The sequence below is a fragment of the Corythoichthys intestinalis genome, chromosome 15, assembly GCF_030265065.1.
Source record: "Corythoichthys intestinalis isolate RoL2023-P3 chromosome 15, ASM3026506v1, whole genome shotgun sequence".
Classification (NCBI taxonomy): Eukaryota; Metazoa; Chordata; class Actinopteri; order Syngnathiformes; family Syngnathidae; genus Corythoichthys; species Corythoichthys intestinalis.
This window is the reverse complement of record NC_080409.1, coordinates 19564647-19584318: the sequence shown is the minus strand read 5'-3', so window position 1 is coordinate 19584318 and position 19672 is coordinate 19564647. Positions and strand designations below refer to the sequence as shown.

The 19672-nt window shown below is 39.4% G+C and overlaps 1 protein-coding gene across 6 annotated transcripts in view; it reads right to left on the bottom strand.

The window, feature by feature from the left end:
- ralgapa2 (Ral GTPase activating protein catalytic subunit alpha 2) overlaps positions 1 to 19672 on the bottom strand; it is a 182579-nt gene that overhangs the window by 84710 nt on the left and 78197 nt on the right. For 5 of the 6 annotated variants that reach the window (XM_057858642.1, XM_057858645.1, XM_057858647.1 and 2 more), the window contains 9 exons: positions 17692 to 17865; positions 17204 to 17380; positions 16422 to 16615; positions 16205 to 16303; positions 15090 to 15245; positions 5298 to 5426; positions 3941 to 4069; positions 3702 to 3760; positions 3471 to 3579 (listed from right to left, as the gene is read on the bottom strand). In XM_057858642.1, coding sequence (XP_057714625.1) covers positions 3471 to 3579; positions 3702 to 3760; positions 3941 to 4069; positions 5298 to 5426; positions 15090 to 15245; positions 16205 to 16303; positions 16422 to 16615; positions 17204 to 17380; positions 17692 to 17865 — 1226 coding nt within the window. The remainder of the gene's footprint in view (positions 1 to 3470; positions 3580 to 3701; positions 3761 to 3940; positions 4070 to 5297; positions 5427 to 15089; positions 15246 to 16204; positions 16304 to 16421; positions 16616 to 17203; positions 17381 to 17691; positions 17866 to 19672) is intronic. The other variant, XM_057858646.1, reaches the window with a different exon arrangement.

Genomic DNA, 19672 nt, shown 5'->3' with positions numbered 1-19672 from the left:
AAATGATGTAATATCCGAAACTGATCACCAATGGACTTATTTGAAGTATATGAATGGTGGTCTGTTTTGGTGTTCAGAATCCACAATACTTCTGCCTGCAGGGTTTTCGTTCCACCGGCAAACGGACGCATTCCCGATGCAGTGGTGGATGGATTTTCCGTTTTGCCGGTTGTGATGGTTTGGCACGCACGAGTTGCATTTCGATTTATAGTGCAGAGCATGTAAAAATTCTATGCGTCATCTTGGATTTAAAAAAAAAGAAAAAAAAACTTTGTCACGGATATAATTTAGGTTGCACTGAGATGTTCTTGAAAACTAATACCACGGTGAAAAAAATCCAGACTTACAAAAGCTAATTTAATACTTTTAATACCTTTAATAATGGAAAACTAAATTCAATGCTTTTTTAAAAACTTTTAATAACCCGCGGGTACCCTGTATTCATTAAATGGCCCTAATTCTTTAAAAGACATTGAAGAAACATGTTTTTTTGCAAATACTTCTAACACGGTTCTCAATGGTAAAGCGTAGATTTTCCCATTTTAAAAGTCGACTGTCAGCCCGTAAAAGTTATTTTTTTGATTCTTTATTTACGACGAGGTCCCGCCCTCCAACCCAACAGCCAATTACGAGATTAGTTCTGTGTCGGCATACAGGTTGCTTGAGCTCAGTAATCTGTAGACTGCTTAAACTAAGGCTCCTTTACAGATAGTCTGAATTAAAAATGTTGTCTACCACTAGAGCAAAAAAACCCTCTTTATCTTAAATGAGTCATGATAAAATCAGAAATAAGGCATGGATATGGCATATTTCCTTGACAGGTTATGTACTTTTGACTTTTGTTCTTTCATGTGTCGTAAATTGACATTCAGCAAAGGACTTGTCACTTGCCGCTGTTGTTTCCCTGCAGCTTGATTCTCCATTGCAAATTGCTTGTCGGGCTACCTAAAGGGGAAGATGAATGACTGACTCTTCAATATTTTGTTAATTTGAAGTACCAATTTTTAGAGGTGTCCCGATCGCATATTTTTGCACTCGAGTCAGTTACCTGATTTTGAGATCTGCCGATACAGAGTCTCAATCTGACCCCCAACCCCCCCCAAAAAAATTTTTTTCAACCCCAAAAAAGACTTTCCTTTTTTGGTAACCAAAACGAGAAGCACAACCAAATAATCAGAGGCACGGTTGCAACATTCCTCTAATTCAAGTTTAAGCAGTGAAATCATGGAAACAGCAACAAAAGTCTAATAAAGTCAACAAGTCAATCATGCTAATTATACATAGCTCTGTTTAGTTATTCATTTTCATTATTACTTATTTTTGCACCTAAATCCGAATCACCTGATTTTGAGAATCTGCCTAGTCCCGATCAGATACCAGAAAAAAGTTAAAAAAAAAAAAAAAAAAAAATTGTTTGTTTTTATATCCGAACAAAAGTTATCAAGTTCATTTTTACAAACCAGTAATATAAAGTTAGTTTCCTTAGTGTCTGTGCGTAACCATTTTGTTATTGCCTCATAATATATGTAGAATGAAGACTATTGTAGTCATATACAAAGAGCATTTTGAATAGAAAATTTTAGAAAGGTTCCCGCTACGTGTTCGTTTCTTTGGTAACCACTCATAGGTCTTCCTGTTTTGGTCTCGAGTCACGCGTGCAAAGTGTTTTGGGACTGACGTGTGTCAGCGCGGGTGCACATTCTAGCCGAGTACAGCCACTTGTTGAGATGTGCGAGGGAATGTTGATGTGTGTGCATCCATGAATGAACGCAAGTATTTTTCCTTCATTCTGGAGGGTTCCAGCAATAGGTTGGAGCCAGTACATACGGGGTCGTTTCATGGCTATGCCGTTGCAACGGCGAGTAGTCGTCGCTCCCGCTCGTCCTCGCGACATCGACGACCATTTTTTTTTTACATCATATTCGTGGTGCACATGTATGCCGTGAGGTGACGTGTTTGTTTAGCATCTTTGGGTTGTGTTGTAAGTCCGATTCAGTGTAAAGTGCTACCGCCACGTTTTGTCGCCAAATTGAACGCGTGCGTGTATGGCGTACTTCCGGGTTGTGCGTGCGCATCCGCGCCGGCCTTTGTGTTTATTGCTCTGTGCAATTTATTTGTGTGTTGTTGATTATTGTGCAGTCAATTTGCATTGTTTTGTATTGTCACTGATATGCTGTTAACCCTTACCCGCAAACACTAACCGTAAATTCAGAATTTTTTACATTAGTCGAGTACGCCTTCAAGTTAGTGTGGTTTAATTAGTCGGTGGAGTTGATTTCAACAAACTCCATGCAGTTTGTCAGTTATTTGTTAGTTTTAGGGCTCTGGCGTGGCCAAGCTAGCGCGAGTCAATGGTGTTTGAAATCAACTCCATCGACTAATTAAACCCCTGTTAACCCGAACATTAAGCCTTATGTGAAAAATTCTGATCTTTCCTTTTTAATTCAATCATTGGAAAGTCAGTTACATGCGATTAAATTTTTCTGCTGTCATTCGTATGTTGAGGCAGGAAAGGGAGGAAAAATTGGTAAAAAATAACTAATATAGTACTTTTAAAGTAACTTACGGTAGTTACTTTGATGATGAAGTAATTAGTAAAGTCACTAGATTACTTTTTTGAGGCGTAATCAGTAATTAAATTACTTTTTCATAATGTGTGACAACACTGGTCCTGGGAAGCGGTATGTGTGGAAGCAGGTATTAAATTCCCATGTCACAGCGCAATGGCTGATGACATAAATAACATGGCGGGTCATCTCTTTCTTTCCAGTCAGACGCAAAGCGGTAAACAATCATCGCAATTATCAACATGGCAAACTGGAAATAGCAAATTTAAACTGAAAACATAACAAAATTAAATTGCTACTGGATCGCAGAGCCGAGGAAGAGAGTCCATCGTCCATCATTGGAAATGTGTGGTTTATTTTGTTGCCGACCAAAAATGATGTCCGGGTTATAAAATCGCGCCAGACGCCCTCCCCGCACAGAGAGCGCCGAGTCTGCAACACAGGACAAGTCTGTGAAAGTGTCCAACCCACGTTAGTACCGTGATATCTGTCCATGTGTGAAAGCAATGATGCGGATAAATCCTGTACCACCTTGCATGGGAATTTACCGGGATATACTGTAAGTCTGAAAGGGGCTTGAGAGTAGCGGGTATATAAAGATAAGAATACAACGGCAATGGCAGGGGGTTTGCATCTTACGACAAATAATAAACTCTGCAGTTCGTTTCGGGTACGAGGCGTTTAACCACTTTTAGAACGCCTTTGAAACGCAGCCGCTCTGCAACTGGTGTGCACTCGCTGCTTGACTTTGACAGCCACATTTCACTGTGTTGACGCGGTGGCAATGCTGATGCGCCGAAGTGTATTACTATTACCGGGGTTGCATATGACTCCTTTAACTACTAATAGCGTATCAGAACTGCAGCTCTGCTTTTTCGACACTTGCATCTATTTACCACTGACCTTAAGGGTTACTCCCAAGACGTTGATGGCATCTTTGACCTGCTCATGGATATGTGTTTGCATGAGTTCCTCACACACCCACAGGCCCAGACTGCACACAGCAATACACCTGGAATGGAAAAAAATATAAAGTATACAAGTGAAAGATACTATTTTTAATTTCACATTTGTGTGCATTACACGGTACCGTATCAAATTAAAACACATTATTTTATCTTTGAAATAACATACCTGGCCCCTTCACAATGTTCCTTTGTTGCAGCCTCAAGCAGGATATTGGCAAGATAATCCTAAAGTGCAAAGACACACATTATCAGATTATAGTCTAGTCCTTCCGCTCACAAAGACTCCATAGGCTACAATATGCATCCTGGGATTGAAGTCACACATGGTCTGAAAGCCTATATAGTAACAAAAATACTGAAAATAATTTCCCCTTGAGGATTTACAGTACCCTCAGAGTGACTCACCTTAATATCTTCATTTCCAACATGAATGTCATCAGAGCCTGCTACACTTCGCAGGACAGGAATGTGGACGTAAAGGTTTGGGAAACACACTAATGAACCGAGAATTGTTTGTGCCTCTATCCTGGGAGCCTGGCGCAGAAAGAAAAGATATTAATCACATTTACTCAGAAGGACTTATTAAATTAAACACCTATGAAAAAGACTGTAAAGACCTTTTCTCACTTAGCGGCTGCCTAGTGTGAAAGGGTCTAGCGCAGTGCTTCTCAATTATTTTCTGTTACGCCCCCCCAGGAAGACGTAAACGTTTCGCGCCCCCCCACACACAACTCTCTGCCGCCACTGTAAATTGTATCAATTGCTTATAAATTATTAATATAAGTATACCTCTGCATAATATTGTGTCCTTTTTAATATTAAAGAAACAATACTTACAACTTACAATAAAGTATAGAAAAGACAAAGAGCATCACTTTGCCTGAATTAAAAAAAACAAAAAAACAAAAAAAAGTCACATTTAATCTGTAAAAACACATTCACGGTACATTTTTGACCATTTAATACTGTAAAATAAATGTTACTAAAATCAATCAATAAATAATAATACATTCAAATAACCATTTAACCGTAAAAACAAAAAATAATCGAACAAAAACAACGGTGTCACTGGACAGTGGGACAGTTTTTATTTTTGCTATTTTGCACTGAGCAACTTGGTATGCCACCTTATATGATGCTAACAGTGCTCGTTGGTTTACTGATGTAACACTGCGAAACAAAGCGGGACGATTGTTGGCAATATTCGGCACGTCTTGGCTGAAAAAAAATCAAGTGGCTTATCAATGTGAGTGGGGTCTAATGTTTATAAGTGACATCTTATTTGATGTGGCTTCCTGCTGTCTGTTGCAAACATTTTTAGACAGAGACTGGTCTTTTCTCGTCTCCCACTGTATTAAAAGTCAAAGCCAAACGCTACATATGCTTAGTCATATTTCCTCCTCTTAGTTCATCATGTCTCTAGTGCTCTTTGCTGTGTGCTTTTGTTTTGTTCAAAAATACTGCGCACACTTTGAAAATGATACATTATTCAAGTATGGCAAAAAAGTATGTTCCCCTAGGACACATGCGCCACCCCTGGCAATGCTCTGAACTACCTTAGGGGGGCCCGCCCCACTATTTGAGAAGTACTGGTCTAGCGGCAATGTGCGAAGATTGCATGCCACTTACCAGCATGACCAAATTTGAAAGTGTTGACATAACAGAATTTCACGAAGAAAAGAGTGAGTTTTTTGTCAGTACTATAATTTAATTGTACAGCTCCACTTTAAGAATATGAAAGGATGTTAACGCTTGGGCATACCTCTGAAGAGTCACAACTGAGGACGCGGGCAGCAGCAGTGATGAAATCTCCAACCAACATTGTAAAGCCTGGCAAACCGAGGAAGAAGAATCTTGGAGAGCAGGAACGGAGAATGGTGTTCAAAGTATCCTGGTGTTGGAATCAAATCAGAAAGTTTCAATATGATATCAGCAGCAGATGCCGACAACAACTTAATGTAGGTAATGAGAACATGCTTGAGAACAAAGAAACAAGTTAGCATTGATGCAATTAAAAAAAGCTTTGTGCATTTTGCTTGGAAACAGTCTCTTGGCTGGACCAGGACTAAGGAATAATTTGCACGAGTCACAATTTGAGCGACATGGCGGGGGTGAAGCGTTTTTCCCACCATGTCGGATAAGCATTTTAAAAACAAAATAAAGGTGTAGACGTGGCACTATTTTGTTGCGTGGTTGGCACTCAGAGGGCATTCATTGAACATTGGCATATGCTAATTAGGTTAACTACTCAAGACTGAGCAGTGTAACATGCAGCTGGAACGAGAACGAAAGAACAACAATATATGATCAAGCGGTATAACCCCGGAATCCCACTTTGTCAGCATCTGCTGTGCTCAGCTCCGATATACAGTGTATCACAAAAGTGAGTACACTCCTCGCATTTCTGTAGATATTTAAGTATATCTTTTCATGGGACAACACCGACAAAATGACAATTTGACACAATGAAAGGTAGTCTGTGTGCAGCTGATATAAGAGAGTTAATTGATTTTCCCCTCAAAATATAGCCATTAATATCTAAATCCCTGGCAACAAAAGTGAGTACACCCCTTAGAAACTACATCCCTAAATGTCCAAATGGAGTACTGCTTGTCATTTTCCCTCCAAAATGTCATGTGACTCGTTAGTGTTACTTGGTACAGGTGTGCATTGGGAGCAGGTGTGTTCAAATTTGCAGTGCAGCTCTCACACGGTCTCATACTGATCACTGAAAGTTCCAACAGGACCACATAGCAAAGAACTCTCTGAGGATCTTAAAAGACCTATTGTTGCGCTACATGGAGATGACCAAGGCTACAAGAAGATTGCCAACACCCTTAAACAGAGCTGCAGCACAGTGGCTAAGATCATCCAGCGTTTTAAAAGAGCAGGGTCCACTCAGAACAGGCCTCGGGCTGGTCGTCCAGAAGCTGAGCGCACGTGCGGGGAGTCACATCCAAATGCTTTCCTTGAACGATTGTCGCAGGAGTGCTGTCAGCATTGCTACAGAGATTGAAGAGGTGGGGGGGTCAGCCTGTTAGTGCTCAGCCTCGACGCCGCACTCTAAATCAAATTGGTGTGCATGGCTGTCACCCCAGGAGGAAGCTTTTCTGAAGACAGAACACAAGAAAGCCCACAAACTGTTTGCTAAAGACATGCGGCGCTGTTGTGTCATCATATTTCGAACATGTTGTCGGATGTAGAAACAAATGGCCTGTCAAATTTTACGTCGGATGTCGAAAAGATCGTGTGTCGAAGCGATCGTATGTCGAGGTACCACAGCTTCAGTAAATCTGCATGAAAGTGTAGCTCACTTTTTACTGTTTATTTTTCTACGCGCTCACTCAGGTCCTACCAGTAACCCATCAATGCGATCATCGCGTTGCCGGATCAAACGCACCAATAGGAGGGTCGCGCTGACACACGCGTTGCCGACCAGTGTCATACCACAAATGGCAAGGAAGTCTGCGTTGGTGGTGAGCATGCTCTCTTCATGCCGGCGTTGGAGGCATCCGAGGGTCCTCAGTTTGTTCCTCCAGCATAGACTTCATATTATAACATAATTATAAAGTCTATGCTTCCAGCCTGGCTTCTATCGATGGAGATGTTCCGGATTGATAGAGGGTGAGCTGGTATTGGTGAAGGACAACCACCCGGTGTCTCCTCAATCGTGGTTGCCATCTTACATCCCACTTTTGACACCAGTGTAGCACTTGTAAGATTTGGCAGCTCACTTTTTATTGTTTATTTTTCTCCACACTCGTGATGTCAATAACACACCAATTGGAGTATCACGGTGCTGTATTAAACAAACCAATAGGAAGGTAGCGCTGACACATCATTGCAGCACTTCCTTGTGATGCTACAATAGTTTTAGGAAGAATGCCATTTCAATTTAGCCATTTTAAAATCTATGACAATATCAAATATCATCAATAAATCAATGAAATATTGTCAAAATTAGATGCATAATAATTTTATAAACCGTATAAATTATGAAAGTCCAGATATTGCTGCCGTTCTATTTCCTGTTTGGTGAGTGTTAAACGGCACGGCTTGATCCGGCTCCAGGTTGACGGACCAGAAAATAGACCTCGTCCGTATTTTGACTCAGGCGGATCCGGATCAGAGCTGAGCGGATCATGTGGACTGCCTCATATTCACTACAATACAAACATATTTGTTGCATCCTTCGGAACGTCACTGAGCGTAGTGTGGCTAACCCAGTAGGATCCCGGGGGGAGACTGATTATTTTTGTGTCTTGGAATACAACAGTGATAGTGGTCGATGCAGAAAAACAGAGACACTACGTATAAGTATGTACTGTGTTCTTTCGTTCTCTCTTATCTTACATACACTCATGCATGCATGTGTGTACAAAGGCAAGGTCCAGGTTGAAAACACCTGTTCTCTTGGTTATAAACCTGTGCAAATCCTACAGTTCAAACATCAGGCTGTTTCTATCTGAACCCACAGGGCACCTCAGCAAACATAAAAACATACAATTTTCCCCCCACTCTCTTGGTAAAACGTACCACCTTTCTATTTTCATCCATAACCCAGAGCTTCGGCAAACAGAGTACAGCTGAACCGAAAAGAAAAGAATAAGCACACAAAGGTAATATGCAGGAAGTGGATCCAACAGGACACATTGCCGGCAGAAAATTGGTGGGGAGAGCTTGAGGGGCCATTTTACCCTCATTTTGTAGGTAATTGACCTCTGAAACATAATGTGCAGTGCAGTCAGAGGTAATTAGTGAGCAGCAAACTGTTGCTTGATTGCCTGAAATGATCATTTTAGAGGAAAACACAAACAGAGAATGCAAAGTGTTTTCTGGTGTGTAGAGGTATAGAGATGGGAATTGAGGGCTGCATGCGTGGCTTTATGTTGGCAGAAGGAATAGTCCCAGACTCTCAGCATCAACAAAAGAAGCATTAATGTATCGCTGAATGGAGCCACCTCAGACCTTTTCATTTGACCCTATTTCAAACAGAGCAGACCGTGTCCACCTGCTTGCTTTTGGGTTGAGAGGCTGCACTTTGTCATTATATCACCTAGTAAAATAAAGTTATTTTTCTCCATTCTTACTACACGGATCTTTACGGATTTCAATAAAATTAAATCAATTAATGATAGTAAATTAATGGGTTTTCCACTATAAAAGTTGGTGAAAAAAAGGTTCAACTCTCTTGACTTAAAAAATCGCTTCAATTATCAAAAATATGTTTGTTCTAGGACCAAGCAGGGATACACTAATTTTTACTTAATTTGTTCCAGACCAGAAATTGACCTTTTGGATGGATTACCGCTGTCATGGCATGTTATGTCTTTATGAGAGCAGAGTGGGACAGACTATAAGGACAATAGCCCTGACCTTGTCCCTATTGTCAGTTGAGGGGACAATCCATCTAAGGGAACTGACATTTTGCTCCAATCTTATCTGAATTTAATAGTGACAATTCACATTGGGATTCCCTCCAATTATCTATGAGTGTTTTACAGCAGATCATGTCATTATGGCAATTTTTTTTTTTTTTTTTAACAAAAATTTGAGGACCTATTATAATTGATATGTTGAATTATCTAAACATACAACAGCATAAATCATATTGAGAAATTTCAGGACTACCATTTAAAAGCCATCTAGAATAAATGCATGAAGCAGATTCAAATGGTATACACTATCTATATACACATCGAAATATATGCTTTTTCCTCTTTTTGGGTTGGATAGGGTGGCATAAAGGAGAGAGGGAAGGAGGGGTTTAGTAAGAGCCACTTTCTTATGTTAAGCAGGCGTGCGTCTGTCCTCTATTGTGTAGCGTGAGGACTCTTTTCTCTGGCCAATTTGAGCATGCCTCAGTGGCCAGCATGGCTCTGGCTCCCCGACGCATTATACAGAGCTGTAACAAAAGCGAGAGAATGTTGCCTTGTTCTTCAGTGTGCCCCCCTCATTGCTCCACTCTACACTACGATCCCCTGGCTGTCCTCCCGCTCCTTCACAGATTTAAAACACAGACTCGCACGTGTACGCACACACCCACACGCACGCACATGCAAGAACACAAGGCCAGCCCACTCTGGGCCTCAGGCCGACTTGTCAGTCTAACGGAGCGCGACAGACGTCAATCCTTAATTAATCACGAATGCGCGGCAGGGGCTCAAAACATTATTGAACGATATTGAAAACATTCTAATAAGCTTGTCGCACAGCCAAGGTGCAATAGAAACCCAGCCAGAAGGGCAACTACAAATGCACACACATACTTGTATCCAAAATACCCCCTATCCACACTTTTATCCCGTCTTTGTTTTGGGGCAGGGGTACTGGGGGGGGACTTCATTCATCTCCACCCTGCATCGTCTGGAAGATGTGGATCAGAGCCAGATTTAAATATGATGAAGGGTGTGACTAAAAGAAGACCGGAAGATGCCAAAACAGAGTAGAATTCTTCAATGAATTTGGTTGGCAAGCAATTATTTGAATTGACATCAAAAGAAACGACGTGCAAACTGCCTATACTGTTCTGCATAGATGTCTAAACCATTTCATTCTTGGGCAGCATGCAGAAAAAGTGAAGGTCAAAACTGTCACCTTGAAATTTCTCAACTTTAAAATTGATAAAAAGCACACTTAAAAATTCCAATTGAGTAGGATGATTTGTCTAACCTGTATAAAATATTTTCTATGAATCTGCCAAAAGAGTAAATTGATTGATTTGGACACATTTTTGGAGCCACAGCTGGTGAGATCCCCCACTGTTAATCTGACCCATAATGATAGCTCAAATTTTATGTTGCTTTCTTCAAGGCTAAATTCCTAATTTTAGACAAAAAAAACCCCCAAAACCCTTTTTATATTTATTGCTACCTTTGATTAATTTAAACGTGTTGTTTGTACAATCTCAACACTCTTTTTTTATTCCTTCCATATTTTTGTGCCAAATTAAAACACAATTTGTATATTTTGGGCTCAAGGCTCTCAACAAATTATTTCCACGATAATTAGTTCATCATTATTACATTTTTTAAAATAGGAATTTTTTGACCTGATCCTCTATCCTCACTAATTCTTCTCAATATACTAGTACACTATGGACAAATGGTACAAAGAAACCTAGGTATTACTTCAACAGGAGCTGAAATGGAATGAACAAACTGTCCCACTTTGCAGATTTAATTGGTCACACTCTGCAAGCATGTCATTGTGTCTGTGGTAATGTGTGAGGTCAGAAAATGATGCTGAATGGGGAAAAAAAAACTGGAACACATACACCATTTTCATGCTAAACTGAAGAAAATTACAATTGCATTTATAGTGTTTTTCTGCCCATTTTTTATTACCTGAACTCATGAAGGTTTAGGCCAAAAAAATCTATCAAACATTGGTTAATAATCTGCCGGCGAGCCAAAATAATCAATTCACTTCCTAAGTTTGGCATATCAAGCTGCTGATTGGAAAGCATGGTTATTGCACAGGTCAGTTTAAGGCTGTCCATAATCAAAAGAGGATGCTGCTGAAAGTGCAAACATGAAAGTCCAGTACTCTCCTTCAATTAATGTCACAACCAAGAGGCTAAAAACAGCTAAAAAAAATGACCCCCCCCCCACACACACACACACACAAAAAGATCAACATGGATACAAAGAAAAACCAATAAACAAACAACAACCACCAACAAGCAGTGGAGCTCTTGAAGTATGCCACGAACTCAAATGTGGCATTTAGAAAGAACCACGCACAAATACCAAGAACTGTTTTCAAAGTCACAAAAGTTGTTTTGGGGGAATTTGGCAAAACATTCATCTGGCCTCACCACACACCAACCCATTACTAGGCATGTGCCGATTACTGGTTTCAAGGTATACCGTGGTATGAAAACATCAAGGTTTCAAAACCGCAAAAATTTCCATCATACCATCCCTATGGTATTAGCTTTGTTGCCCAACGACAGCCCCCAAATCACTGCTCTAGAGGAGATCTGCATGGGGTAATGGGCCAAAATACCAGAAACCGTGTGTGAAAAGCTTGTGAAGAGTTACAGAAAACGTTTGGCCTCCGTTATTGCCAACAAAGGGTAAATAACAAAGTATTGAGATTAACTTTTGGTATAGACCAAATACTTATTTTCCACGATGATTTGCAAATAAATTCTTTAAAAATCATACAATGTGATTTCCTGTTTTTTTTCCACATTCTGTCTCTCATGTTTGAGGTTTACCCATGTTGACAATTACAGGCCTCTCTAATATTTTCAAGTGGGAGAATTTGCACAATTAGTGGTTGACTAAATACTTATTAGCCCCACTGTATTTTAGAGCTGTAATTGCAATATCGTGATACTGTGAAATCTTGATTTTTTTGGTTTAAGGTTATCATACCGTCAGAATCTCATACCGGCACATGCCCGCAGACCCATGACCACATATCACATCTTCCTCGAAAGCTGCTGCCATAATTTGTTGGGATTATCAATTTATGTGCAAATGTTCAAAAAACAATTCAGGACTAAGAGTATGGGCAGGTGTATTTTATGGATAATGGACATTGATAAGTGTACAGAGATACAGTAACAAATTCCTAAGGCGCATTGTCATGCCATTCATCCACAACTGTCACCTCAAATTGCATCATGAGTCAGCCCAACCACGCCCCTCTTCTCATCAACAACAAGGCCATGGAGGTGGTCAGCAGCACCGAGTTCTTGGGGGTGCACATCATGGATGAACTCACCTGGTCTGTGTACAGAGTGTCTCTGTTGAAGAGGACACAGCAGCGGCAGGAGAGCCCACCTGCCCCCACCCATCATCAGCACATTTTACAGACGCGCCATAGAAAGCATCCTGACAAACGGCAACTCTATGTGGAGTGGGGGCTGCAGCGCCTCCAAATGGAGCAGTGTGAGGAGTGTGATAGGACAGCAGAGAAAATAATTTGGAATTATTTCCCCTTCATTCAGGATATTGGACAGAAGCGCTGCTTATCCCAAGCCACAAACATCATTAGGGACCCCTCTTATCCACATCGCGGACTGTTTAACCTGCTGGCCTCTCGTAAGAGGTTCTGCAGCGTGTGGTGTGGGACCACCAGGTTCATAAAGTTTTCTCACCATGGCCATTTGACTGTTAAATTGCAAACCCCTCCACATAACATGTCTACCTGGTTTGCACAATGCACATTGCGTATTATTTGCACTTCTCTTCAGCATTAAAACTTGCATATTGTAATATTGTGTCATGTTGTGAACCTTTTCCTGGCTTGCTCGTTTTGCACATTCCTATTGCATTGTTGTACAGTACTCCAATTCCCATCTGTTTTATTCAAATTTTATTAATTTACTCATTATTTTATTTTACTTTTATTACTTTAGTTTACTTTATTCTCAACATTGTGTTGGTCAAATGCAACAAAATTTTGTATTCAGTATTCACTTGTGCATACCAGAACGACAAAGTTTATCTACCTCTATAATGCACATCTCTACATATGTTGTAAGGATCTGCACACAATTCAAAGAAGCTAAAAACATACCAGTTCTTGAATGGACAGCATAATAACCACATACAGTGTATGAAGTACGCTGTGAATCAGGGTGAAAGGCATACCAATTCCTCATCTTCGCAAAGCTTTTGAAGAGAAGTGAATCAACATTTGAGAGGTCAGCCAACAACCTTTGTGACTGAGATGTGCTGCATTGCTTAAAACTAATGGTGATATCAGACACTGAATGATTTCCCTGCCTCCCTTTACAGAAAATTTTTAGAGTGGCCAGGCTAAGGCAAACCTGTGCAAAAATCATAGTGTTTAGACAGCATCTTGATGTCGTAGACAGGTGATATAAAGCAGAACTGCAAAGTGACCCCAATTGAGACAAATTAATAACCATTATTTGAGAGAAAAAGTCCTTCTACATGAACAGAAAGAGTCTTAAATCTTTGAATTCGGTTAATCATGAAAAAAAGACAACGTATTTTCGGTACACCGTTGTAATGCCCACAGTGGTCACTGTAATGTATACTAGAGCTGGGAATCTTTGGGCACCTAACGATTCGATTACGATTACGATTCAGATGGTCCGATTCAATTCTAAAACGATTATTGATACACCCCCCCCCCCTTTTTTTTTTTTTTTAAATATTTTGTACATTTGTTCCAAAATTGTTCAAAAATACTCTCAGGCTAAACCAAACTACTATTTCAGTATCAAGTTAACATATAGCAGTAAACAAATATACAAAAATAACAGTAAATAAAAAACTCCAGTCCCCATTCTGTATCAGCAGCTTTAAACTACATTCAATTAATTTAATGTTGTGAATCAACCGTTAAAGTTGTTAAAATTGCTCCCGTTAATCCATAATTTCCCTTTTGTCAACTTTCGACATGTGAAAGTTTTAAAACTATTTTAAAGATAGATTCAAGTCAATATTTTACCGATTTAGGAGTATTTTAGATAAAAAGTTAATTAGGTTTGCTTGGAAGGTTCGCTACAACAGCCTTGCAGAGAAGTGTACTGCTTTAAGATGGCGGCCGTTTACTACGTCTGCATCTAGCTTTTTGTAGATGTGCTGCAAACGCTACCGCTACCGTAGTGCATCTAGTCTTATATAAATGATATCTACCGTAACATTATGTGGATGACGTACTTTTGTAGCAGCTTCAGGTATGTTGTTGTGTTTTTTTTATCTCGTGGCATGAGTTGAGCTAGAGCCGTGAGTTGAGCATTGGCATTACCCGAGGGGCCGGGTAATGAGAAGCATGATGTTTAGCTACTCTCGCTCCGTTGCTCATTGACCGCGCGGCGCGCTGAGTGTATTGTACTTCCGCTTTACTTGGCATATTTCAATAATCGGAATTTGGATGTTTGTGAATCGTTCTCGAATCTTCCACGGCCGAATCGCGAATAATCTAAGAATCGGAAATTTTGCACACCTCTAATGTATACTGTACCGACTATAAAACGTGGAGGAAAATTGGCTATGTTTTAGGGGTATTTTGTTTGCATCTAGCACAAGTAGTCTTAAATCTGTGCAGACTACAATGAAATTTCAACACTATCAATGTACACTAGAGAAAAAATTCTTGCCTGGTGTCAGAAAGCTCCGTGACTATCGCAGGTCATGTGTCTTGCAACAGGATAATAACCCATAACACACAGCAAAAAAAATAAATAAATAAATAAATAAAAAATAACACCCCACAATGGCAAAGACAATTGGTGGTACAGACAAACAGTATATGCACATACATGCATAAAGTATTTTCATTTTTCTTCAGTATAAGTAAATGTGTTTTCATAGTTTGGCTGAGGCTGATACACAGGAGGGACTTAAATCAGGTTAAAATATATTTCTAATAAAATATCATTTTACATGTTTAAGTGTTATTTCACACTTTTTGTTTTTAGCATATACAAACCATATTTCTCAAAAAAAAAAAAAATAATAAAAAAAAATAAAATAAAAAAAATAGAAATTGATCCTTTGAAGTTTGATAGTGAACATTCATTTTAATTAAATGATGTTACGGTGGTGCTACCTGCTGGTCATACCTGATCATTGCTATTGAAGCCAGTGTGCAACGTGTGGTAGAGGTGAACAAGGAAGTCAGTGCTGGGAAGCACATCCTGATGTCTGGTCATCATTTCACAGATAAGCTTATAGGCGTGAAGTTTTCCTGCTTTGTATTCTGCTGGTAGCATCGTGGCCTGTGTGGAATATTGGGAAATTATATTTTTAAAAACATGAATAAGCCAAATAGTTTTTGCTGTTTACATAGCTGATTTTATATTTAACAACTTAAAGCTGGTTGCCCAAACTATTGCAATCCAATGTCACATGTGCCTTTACAAAAAATGTGACGACCACTAGTATTGTTCCTTGTATGCTTCACATAGAGATAATGTGACTAGACCATAATCCACAGTTGTGTGTTATCTGTCAATTGACTCACAGAAAGTTTATGGTTCATCATAATGCATTACTCAAGCAACTACCGTATTTTCCGGGCAATAAATCGTCATCGTCGGTAATCATAGTTTGGCTGGGGATGCGACTTATACTCTGGAACGACTTATTACTACATTATTATTAATTTCACCTGTTATTTTGGTGTTTTGGAGTTACAGTTATGGTATGGTAAACTTGTTAGCATGTTCTTTATTCTATAGTTATCTGAATAACTCTTAATAGCTATGTTACATTAACATACCGGCCACGTTAGCATTCCGTTGTTCATGCATCATGTAACATTATCATACTGTACATTTATTCAGCATGTTGCTCTCTATTGTATTTTTATTTTAAATTGCCTTTCAAGATGACATATCTGTTCAACGTGTTGGATTTAATCAAGCAAATTTATCCCCAAAATGCGACTCATACTCTGGTACGACTTCTTTGCTTTTTTCCCCCTCATTGCGCATTTTTGGGCTGGTGCGACTTATACTCCGGTGCGACCTATAGTCCGAAAGATACAGCACTAACAATTTTTCTAGAACTTTTGATCAATTATTGGGTGTGAAAGCACTCAAATAAGATGTTGGTGAATTTGTTCTGCAAATTCAAAATTACCACTGAACATTTTCTGGTGCACTCTTTTCACAGAATGTGTGAAAAGAATTAGTGACATTGGCTTCTGTAGTCAGACGTTACATGGTGTTGTTACCCTGAATAGCCAGGAGGCAAGCATACGGAGGGGAGGAATGAAAGCAGGCTGAGGTGGGGAAGATTGGTTGTCCACGCTGATCGCAAGGTTATCTCGGATCTGTGCGCACAAATTTATAAGGAAAAAGAAACACAACAAAAAGTTCAGTTTCTGGAAGAAATAGTGAGTGATTAAGTTATTTACTGTATATAACATTTTTATTGCTTTCCCACTTCACCTTAGCAAGTTTTTGCCAGAGATCGTAGAGATAAGAAAACACTTTGGCATGGATTTTGGGGCATCTGATATTGTTAACATCTCCAAGGATACCCAAAATCCTCCTCCATAGGACAAAAGCTGAATCAGCATGCCATCCTGTAAGGGTCCCACCCGCAATTATACTGACATCATCAGTCAGACACTCACTGCTGTCTGCATAGTCAAAAAGGAGAAATAAAGCAGGATTTGGATTAGATAACTAATTTTATATGACAGATACCAGATTTGTCCCTGTGACTGACACACAGTGAGTCCAAATGTTTTTCATGAGATAAAGGATTTAATCAATAAGTGTTAAATGACATTCAGAAAAGCAATTCATCAAACAATGTTTCTACAACTTTGTATTTCATAGATTTTTATACTGTCACCAGTTGATTAAATCCTTGTCCACTGAAGCACTAGTTGTAAAAAACACAAATGTGAAACATGCAAAAGGCGAATGAGTTCTTCAGGCTTTGTAGGACAACAGCGCCGCTTGGTGGGCAACAGAGCAGTGACATAGGGTGAGGATGACTGAGAAACAGAAATTTGTTATAGTGTAGTAGAACATCAGTTAAAATTGCCATAGGTTATGCAGAATATTTACTATTAAATTAAAGAAAGATAATTAGTTCAAACCCATCAAGGAACATAAAATGTGAATGAGGATACAGATATGTAAAGATGGGAAGACAAGACTGAGACTAAAAATTCAGGAGTGTGAGGACTCAGTAATGAATAGCAGCTATGAAGTAGTACCCAAGTGGTGTGGCATATGTAAGACAGACTGATGAATGTTGTCGTCCAGGGGGCAATCCTGCGGGCACTCAGTGTGCACCACGAGGGCTGGGGAGACTGGGGGGTTCTGAGGATAGTGGTAGTGGTGGTGGTATTGGGGTGGGGGTGAAGAGTGGGGAGATAGAGCACAGTTGGGACCTATAAACAAAGGACAGGGATAAAATTGGATTTGGGGAAGGGAGCAGAATGAAAAAGACAAAAAACTCATGATGATCACAAACAAAAATCTCAATACAGTAGCGTGTACTGTCCATGTGTAAGGGTCACGACGGAGTTTGCCTGAACAGCACACTGACCTTCATTATTTTGTTATTGATTCAAAGTATCAAAGTTCTTACAAAGCAATTTAGAACAAAACTACCTGTTGTACTTTATCATGCTTCATAATGAGTCTTCCTCAATTAGATCATGAAAAAAATGTCAGAGTGAGCTTGTATGGGATTAGTAACCTGCAAGAGCCTCATGTTGACTGAGCAGCAGACTCCCTTGGCTCTGTGGATCAGCGGTCACATCCATGTGGGCTGATTGGGTGGACTGACTGTCAGCCTCCTCGTCAAACGCCTGCCAGGTGACCTCAGTTTCATTGAGGTAGCCATTTGAAGTCTCACTGCTAATACTTTCACCTGGGAAGGAAAGGCATATAATTGGTGTTCAATAGATGTAACAAAATCATTTTGTAATTAAGGCAATTATTAAAGGCACTATATGGAATTCATAGTATTAATGTAAAATATTTTTCCACTTCATGCATTCTCCACCAATGCCTTGATACTGTAAGTACCAGTGACGTGCGGTGAGGTTCATGGTTGGTGAGGCACTGACTCCTTTAGTGTCAGATTTCCAAATATATAAACCAAAAAGGGTAGCTTATTCAATTGGCAACTGGTTATTTCATATCTCATCAGCATTCTTCACAAAACACGCACACACGGTACATATTATCAATACGTAAAAGTAAGAAAATAACATGCATTTGCTCTACACACTCAATGTGTTGGCCGTTGCAATTCTATAATTCATGCAACATAAATGAGAGTAAAGAGTGGTGTACAAAACCACAGAATTCAATTATGACCTTTGGTGAAATATTCAGTTGTTTTTAAAACTTTTAATTCTGATACTTTAATCAATTTATTACAGAATGCTAAACAAAATGTGTGAAAAGAAAAACAAATAATATTTTATTTAAGGCCAAATTTTAGTTTTTAAATATTCTATTGTATTTTTCTTAGTCTAAGCTCTTTTTTTTTTTCTTTTTTTTATAAAATTGAAATTAAAACTGTTTGTGGTCTTGCGCCTGTCCTTCACCACAAAAACCGGTGTTATTTTGGAAGGGCATAGGTTTGGTCTCAACATTCGTAGGGACGATATAACAGCATAACCTGCCTATAGGTACACTTTTTGCTGGGGACGGGACATTAATAAGACCAAACAGATTGGATGAAGGGGGCAAAGGGCCACATTTCTCATGTATAAGAACTTAATTAATTAATAGGCAAAATGATCAATGCAAAATAAATCCTTATCTACTGATAATAACTTTTACGTGCATTGGTTCAGATGATACACTGTTCGATTCAAACCTTTGTTTTCAAAAAATACTAAAGAAACATTTTGAAAACTTCCTGAATAAAGGTCTGGTTTTTATTAGCAAACATAAACATAATGAAAATAATTCACTTAATAATGGTAGGGTCAATTCTATCCTTACAACATATGGAACTATTGAAAAATCTAAATTCTCTGTATAACTGAACATTATATCATGCAAAAAAGGTAAGGTTGCTTAAAAGTTGGTGGAGACAATGTTAGCATCCTGAAAAGTTGGTAGTGTTATGTCCCTACTGTCCCTATGCAAACCTACGCCCTTTTTGTAAAAGTCCTCCTTATTTTCCTTTACTTTAAAAAAAAAATCTCTCCGCCTCAATGGAGAGGATTGCTTCAATTAGATCGCTGTGTTCTATTTGACAAGCCAGAACACACAGTGGATGTGTCCAAATGCTCTGTAAAGCTAACCTTCCATCTTTCTCAGCAAAACCATGTAATCGTTCTACATATATGCCACGTTTAGAAGAGCTTACACGCTCATTGTTACCACGAAATGTTAACTCCTGTTTAGCTAGGATGCAGGTTGCATTAATGAGGTCTTTCAAACTCTTTACCTTAGAATTCTAGATGCTACCGTTGAGCTTCCGCTGTTCGTCAAAGCCAAATCGATCCTTGAGCTTCCAAAAGTTTTTAAAGCAATCAGGCTTTGAATGTGAATGGTCGAGCTCTCGTGTTTGCTGAGGCTTCGTGGTAGTTTTTTAATGTCACAATATCTCGTGTTAGTCCAGACATTGGCACAAGTTGAGAAGAAAAGGCAGGGAAAGCAGCAAAGGCGATTTTTCGAAGGACAGCCACATAGCCAGTCTTTTCGGGTGTACCAGT